The 7,464-nt window shown below is 33.6% G+C and overlaps 1 protein-coding gene across 2 annotated transcripts in view; it reads left to right on the forward strand.

Moving 5' to 3' along the window:
• The window catches only part of SLC35F5 (solute carrier family 35 member F5), a 39,730-nt gene extending 32,370 nt beyond the window's left edge, over positions 1-7,360 (forward strand). For both annotated transcript variants that reach the window (XM_057746891.1, XM_057746892.1), the window contains exons 14-16: positions 713-867; positions 1,379-1,465; positions 4,804-7,360. In XM_057746891.1, the coding sequence (XP_057602874.1) occupies positions 713-867; positions 1,379-1,454 (231 nt within the window). In that variant the 3' untranslated portion in view covers positions 1,455-1,465; positions 4,804-7,360. The remainder of the gene's footprint in view (positions 1-712; positions 868-1,378; positions 1,466-4,803) is intronic.
• Positions 7,361-7,464: the final 104 nt, after the last annotated feature.

The raw sequence follows: 7,464 nt of genomic DNA on the forward strand, positions 1-7,464 counted from the left end.
TATTTTTAATTTTCTTGATGACCCTGATAAAATGATGGATTGGAAGTCAGGCTTGGCAATCTGAGGGCTCCTCACCACTGAGGAGTAAGTAAAACTATTTCTTTTTGTAATCTTTATTTTATTTAGTTATGATTTCCTTTTGAATCTTTTTCATTTGTTACTAATCAAGCTATGTTTCGTCAATAAAATGTTTGCAAAACTTTCACTTGGGAGTTTCATCTGTTTTTAGTACTGTCTTAAGAAAAGAATCATAACATAACACAACATATCACAGCTATAGCATAACCTAGTTTTTTTAAAGTGGGAGTTTTTAAAAATGACTTCAGAAACTAAGGGGACGAATTAACTTGAGAATAGGCAGTAATTGGTAAAGAAAAAATAGGCAATGTGATGTGTAAGACAAATGCTTAAAATTTCATAATTCTGTTTCCAATGTACTATGCCTAATAAGTAAAAAGCATGCTTTCCTGCCTTTCATTAGATTATTTTCCAAGCGAGAACTATTTTTGTTCGTGATTTAAGCAAGTGGTTAGTATGTTGAAGTTCTGAATCCTCGTATTTAATAGTAACATACTTAATATATTGTCAGTGCTTAGTATTATTTTCTTGGTGTTTTAATTTATTCCTGCAAGTTATCACAAATGGAAAACTTATGTAAAAGGGAAAATTATCTTAATGATAATTGTGGGGGTTTTTTTTCTCTTATTTTTAGGTGCAGTTTTCTTGGTTATTTTTTGCAGGCGCTATCCCTGTATTTTTTTCATTTTTTATTGTAACTCTCCTGTGCCATTATAATAATTGGGATCCTGTGATGGTGGGAATCAGAAGAATTTTTGCCTTTATATGCAGGAAACATCGAATTCAGAGGTAGGTTAAGTTCCAATATAAGTTTTTAAAAAATAATGTTTGCCAAGTACATTGGGAATCATGTCATGCTGGCCTAGCTTTTAGAGATTCTGTGAAGAATTTTTAAAAGATTATAATTTTATATGTACAATGCCAGATAAAAGAATTTGTTCAGATTCTTTGGGTGATAAGATAGTTTCTTCCCAACTGCTTTTTTTTTTAAATGTTTTGATTCACAGGTACAAGCAAAGTGCTTACTGTTTTGCCTAAACAAATTTAAATGTGGAAAACATTTGTTCATTTGAACAAAATTCATAATAACATATGATAACATTGCCTTAGATTTTTTTCAATTTCTTTCTTTTTAAGAGAGAGAAAGCTTTTTACATTCTACTCTAAAAAGAACTTGGGACAATTTGTTGGGGAATCTTGACCTTGTCTTAGGTCTGGCCTCATGCCTCAGCAGTGGAATAGATCATTTTTAAGGGTTCCTTTAGGGTTCCTTTGCTAACTATTGCCTTTTTTTTTAAAGGGTTCCAGAAGACAGTGAACAGTGTGAGAGTCTCATTCCTATGCACGGTGTTGCTCAGGAGGATGGAGCTAGTTAGCTATAGTCCAGGTTTGTATGTTATCTGGCATTAGTATTGAATAAGGTTCTTATTCTTGTGTTGTTCAAATACAGAATCAGTTTTCTATAGTTAGTTGTTTGAGAGGCAATACAGCTTAGAGGCTAAGGAAGTCCCACTCTGGAGTCAAACTGCCCAGGTTCCAATTCCAACTTCTCTATGTACTAGCTCTGTGACCTTATGCAAGGTTCTTAACCTCACTGTGCCTCAGTTTTCTTATGTGTGAAATAGGGTTGCAGTAGAACTTCCCTTACAAAGTTGTCAGAGGTATTAAATACTTGGTAACACATACAATATAGTACCTAACTCTAAGTGACTCCCAAGTTTTTTGCTTGTTTGTTTTTTGAAAAGGAAGAAGTAAAATTATCTTCATTTGCAGATTGCATGATTATATTTATAAATTCTAAGGAATTAGCAAAAAAGTTACTAAAATAAGTTACTTTAAGCAAGATCACATATACAGTGTCAATATATAAAATATCTTCCTATTGTTTCTACATGTAGTGATGAACAATAATTAAATGAAATTAAGAAAAATTATTCCATAAACAATAAACTTTTGAAAATACTTACAGGTACATTTGACAAACATTGTGCAAGACTAGTAGATGGAAAACTAAAAAACAGTTCAGAGAAAAATTAGAATAATAAGTAAATGGAGAGTGCACCTGAAACTATCACAACATTGTTAATTGGCTATACTCCAATATAAAATAAAAAGTTAAAAATAATAAGTAGGGCTTCCTAGGTGGCACAGTGGTTGAGAATCTACCTGCCAATGCAGGGGACACGGGTTCGAGCCCTGCTCCAGGAAGATCCCACATGCCACAGAGCAACTAAGCCCATGCGCCACAATTACTGAGCCTGCTCTTTGGAGCCCGTGAGCCACAACTATTGAGCCCACGTGCTGCAACTACTGAAGCCCACGTGCCTAAAGCCCGTGCTCCACAACAAGAGAAGCCACGGCAATGAGGAGCTGGTGCACCACAACGAAGGGTAGCCCCCACTCACCGCAGCTAAAAAGAAAGCCCGCACACAGCAAAAAAGACCCAACACAGCCGATAAAATAAATTAATTAATTAATTAATTTAAAAAATAAGTAAACGGAGAGATATAATAATGTGTTCATGGGTTTAATGACAACCCATTAAGATGTACTTTTAAGAAGTCAGTTATCTTTAAATTGATCTATAGATTGAGTGCAATCCAAATCAATATTCTAATAGGATTTCTTGTAGAAATTGCCAAGATGCTGTCCTAAAATAATCAAAGCAATTCAAAATTTTTTACTTATTAATTTTTTAAAATTAAAGTATACTTGACCTACAACACTGTTAGATCCAGGTGCACAACATTGTGATTTGGTATTTCTGTACATTACAAAATGATCATATGTGATTCCAAGTTTTAATTATTACTTATATTCATGCTAAGGGTCATCATTTTACTTAATGATATACTTTAGAAAAATATTTTTTCTCTGAGTATAAAATTAAGAAAAAATGTAATACTTCAGTGTATATCCAGTCTTCTCCATGTACATGTGTGTTTACCATAAGTGGCACAATATATATCCTGATTCTCTATGTTTTTCACTTAACAGTGTTTTGAGAATATTGCCACATTTTTTTTTTAATTTTAAGAAATAGTATTTTTTATATTTCTTACATGACAGAAAGAGTACGTGATAGGTTATGTTTCTTTTAATGAGTACTTGAAATATATCCAATATATATCTTTGGTAGGTAGGAAAGCAATTATTTAGACTGAGAGATCACAATAAACTACTGAAATTCTGGAGATTCCAGCCCTTTTCTTCTGAGATAACTTTAGACAATTTATATTGAAATGTTTCTTGATCACACCTGGGCTTCCCCTCCTCACCTAGAACACTGAATGGTTCCTGTCAACTGCTTGCACTCACATGGGCCATGAAGCTTAAGTTTCTCTTCCTGGTAAATTCACCTCTAATCCAAGGCTGATTGTCTTGGTTTTGTGTTTTTCTTTGATTGTTCTTCTGTTACTCTAGTTTTTGCTCTTAGGATGATTATGCATGCATGTAGTGTGAAGACTTACTGTACAGTGCGGCTGTCCCCTGCCCTGCCTATCCTGCTTTCATTCTTTTCCCACCCTGAGGCATCCCCTTAAACTCTTTGTTGATTCTTTCCATATTTTCCTCTCCATCTAAGAACCATGCTTATACTTCTGTTTCTTGATTTCTTAGTTTCAGGCATCTTCTGTTGCTTTTCCCACTATGGCATGTGAGGATAGGTGACTTTCAGTTCCCCCTCCTCTGTTCCCACCCCACTTGCCTGCCTTCCAACCCTGTATCATCATCCCAGGATAGTTATCCCATGATTTTGGATAGATGCATAATCAGTGTTTACATTGTTATGACTATATAAATGTTACTTTCACCTGAGCCATGTAGGATTGTGCTTGGCATTTCACCAGTCCAGAGACCCTCTGTTACTACCCTTTTTGGAGAATAAACTTCAGATCTTCTCCTGGGATAGAGAAGAGGCACTTGATCAGCTATGAAAAGTGAGGGGAGAGCATTTGAGTTTAACTGCTTTTTCTATAAACTTTGTACCAATCTGCCTATTTTTAGTTGCTTCTTCACCCATCCTAGCAGACATATCTGGTTGTATTACTTCATTACTTGCTAAGAGTTAGTTGCTGTTTCCTTGTCTCTGTTCTTCTCTTTGTCTATGTGGTTTATACCTTTAAAAAAATCCCTTTATTATCTTTTTACTGAGGTTTTGGGGACAGAGTAGAACTAAGTATGCATTTTTTGCCATATTTAAAATTTTTTAAAGTTTTAAAATTAAAAAAATGCAAGTAGTTATTCTTGCAAGCTTTTTAATGCTATAATTTATGCATTTTCCCTCTCTAGTATGCTATGCATTACTCCTATAGTCACATTCATACCCTTCCTCACCCAGATACTTTTGGAAGTCAGAGCTGGATAATGGGGAACTAGTGAAGGCTAAAGAAGATTGACTGCAATAGAGTAGAATACAGTAGGACAGGTTGGGCAGGAGTCTTTGTCTTGACAGGGGTAATGGTGGAATGTACCATGAATAAAACTGTTTTTATGTGATCTTAAAGTAGTACTGGATGTCAGCCTTTGACATTAGTATAGAACTCACTTTCTTGAGTTCTTAGTACTCACCTCAAGTTCTAGTATCCAGTTGTTAAGTATATAGACTGTTTTGATGTGTATTTCAATGTTAAGATAATTTGCTTTTTAAAATATAAACTATAGAAATTAAATCTATGATAGTTGTAATCTAATGATGATCCCATGTTTGTTTGTTTTTATTTTTAGCCTGATAATGGAACAATATACAGCGAAGAGACAATCTCTGGCAAGTTTTTGTAGAAAAATGTTTCAGTGCCTAGTCTGAAAAATAACAGTTTCAGTTCTTTGGAACTCTAAAACATACTTTCCTCATATCTGTTTTCTTCATTTTCATAATGAAGCACTTTGCTATGTAGCTGTGTACATATCACTACAGTTATAGGAAGTTTCAGTCTACAGTCCATCTAAAGGACCAACCTGCCTTACACATCTCAAGGAATTCAGCTGATGAAATAATTTAAACTAATCAAGGGATAAAATTTTAATGTTCTGGAGTCTTTATTTTCACACATTATTTGTTAAATGCTGGACTATATTATGAAAATGTTTTCAAGAAATCATTTTAAGTATGTAGATCAGTGTTTCTTACAGGTAAAATGCTGAAATAAGCTGCCTATAATAGGTATGGATTATATTTTTGAGTTTTGTAGAATATTGCAAATTAACACAAAAAATGTTTAATTTATGCAACAAATATGTTCACACAAATTTGGTAGGACTTTAGAAAGAATCGATATTTAAGAAAAGATCTGGTTCACTTACACTGCATATACTGTATTATCCTTTCATAGCATTAGGTGCCTTGTACTTTAAATCTGTGACAAACCATGACAAATTTTTAAAGGGGAAGTATTATTGTAAAATAAAGAATTATGTATTTCTAAAGGCTGTATTGCTGTAAATTTAATTGATAAAGCTCTGCTTCTTTAGAGTTTTGAAGAAATATCCTCTCTTCAATTAAGCATTTTCATAGTGGAATGATATAAATTGAAGTGATAAAGAGTGTTATTAAAATAAAATGTTTACATATATGTGTGTGTATTATGGATCTATCCGTTGGTTTCTGATTTTTTCACATATAAATGTGCCAGATTATTCTAGAACTGGATGCCTTTTCTTTAAGTAATTTTAGATTTCCTGAATAAATTTTTATGGTTAAAAACCAAAGAAGCAAGGCAAGAAGAAATTCTACTTTAAAAATTGCATTTGACGTTTTCCTCTACCAAGTTTAAATTAAATATAAAATACTCCTGATTTTAACTCTTAAACTTAGGTCTTATATGTCCTTACTGTGCAGCTGCTCCTGCACTCTGCTCACTGTAGACCTCAGAGGATGAATCTATGTCTCAGAATTTATCCAGGCTTTTGATTAATCAGAACAGATTTCCTTCTCAAGTTTTGTGAGAGTAGTTCATTTCTCTTCAAAATTTCATAACACATCTGATTTTTAAAAATTCCCTTTGCAATATTTAGCATCAGTTTGTCTTATTCACATTCTTAAAATTGCTTTGATGTTACCATAAGTCTAACATGCAGTTTAGCCATCTTTCTGCTTGTGCTGAGAACTTTTATATTATATTAATTTAAAAGATTGTTTGCTGCTAACATTAAATTTAAAAATAAACATGTTATCCTATTTGGTGCCACCAGTAAATCTTCTTAAGCTGAAAATAATACTGATTTTGTGAGCTTGATACAGCTTAAAGGTATGTAAAGAATGTGGATTTATAAGAAATTTTCTCTTGAAAAAGAACTAATGAAGTACATTTCAGTTACTCAAAGACTGTTTGGTTGAAGTTTGCTATCTGTATACCCCTCTACTTTTTGTTTTTGCTGTTTTGACAGTTCGCTAGTACCTTTCAGCAATTTACAAGATGAAATAGTTGAAACCGTGGCAGTGAAATTCAAGCTTTAAATTATTCTGTAAATATGGGAGGAAAAGAGCTTGGACTTAGAATTTTTTGGTTGTCCATGTGCTCTGTGTTCACATGTCATACAGATCACATGTTGTCACTCAGGATTCCAGAAGTAGTAAATCTTGAGGAGGTCTTCTTCCACTAGGCTATGCTTTTAATAAAGAACCTCTTTAGAAGGAAGCACTATTACATTGGTTACCTCAAAGAATGAATTACTGCTGCTTTGCCATCTTACATATTATCTTTTTCCCCAGGTTTTATTTATTTTAATGGTTTTTGTATTTGAATACTGTAGCCATGGCAAGTGAGCAGTTGAAGACTTCCTTTCTGCACCTTTGTAGTTAAGGGTTCACCTTCTCAAGAAATTGTCATGGTAGATTACTTCCATTTTGTGATTACCCAGAAATCTAGGTATCAGGGTCCTAGGGTCACAGCAACCTCACTGCAGGCCTTTGGAATTGTTGGGAGAGGTTCCATTCCAGCAACTGCGAATGTTCTTCGTCTCTGTTGGAACAGTGTCGGCCCGTGATTACATTTTTCTGAATCTAAAGACCCAAATAGGGATTTCTAATACCTTGTTTCAGTCTTCTACTTTTCTTCCCATACATAATTTAAATTCCATTATTGTAAATGTTTGAAATTATGACCTTGATGAAAGGTAGTCTGCTGTTTTGTCAGAAAGACTTTCTGTTAGATGAACATCAGAATCTCTACTAAAACAAAACTGAAAAATGAGGCCACCTTAAACGTGCCTAGATGAACGGTTTTTGAAGCTTAGAAAAGCCATTAGATATATGTAAGACATTCTGTTAAATAAATTTTGATTTTTAAAAAATTGGTATATTGACTTCTATCAGCCTGACAATTCCTTAAATTATGCTGATTTTCCCACTGGCAGCCAACGAATAAAATTCATTGTTTCTGTAGAAGT

Source organism: Hippopotamus amphibius, chromosome 8 (assembly GCF_030028045.1).
Source record: "Hippopotamus amphibius kiboko isolate mHipAmp2 chromosome 8, mHipAmp2.hap2, whole genome shotgun sequence".
Taxonomy (NCBI): domain Eukaryota; kingdom Metazoa; phylum Chordata; class Mammalia; order Artiodactyla; family Hippopotamidae; genus Hippopotamus; species Hippopotamus amphibius.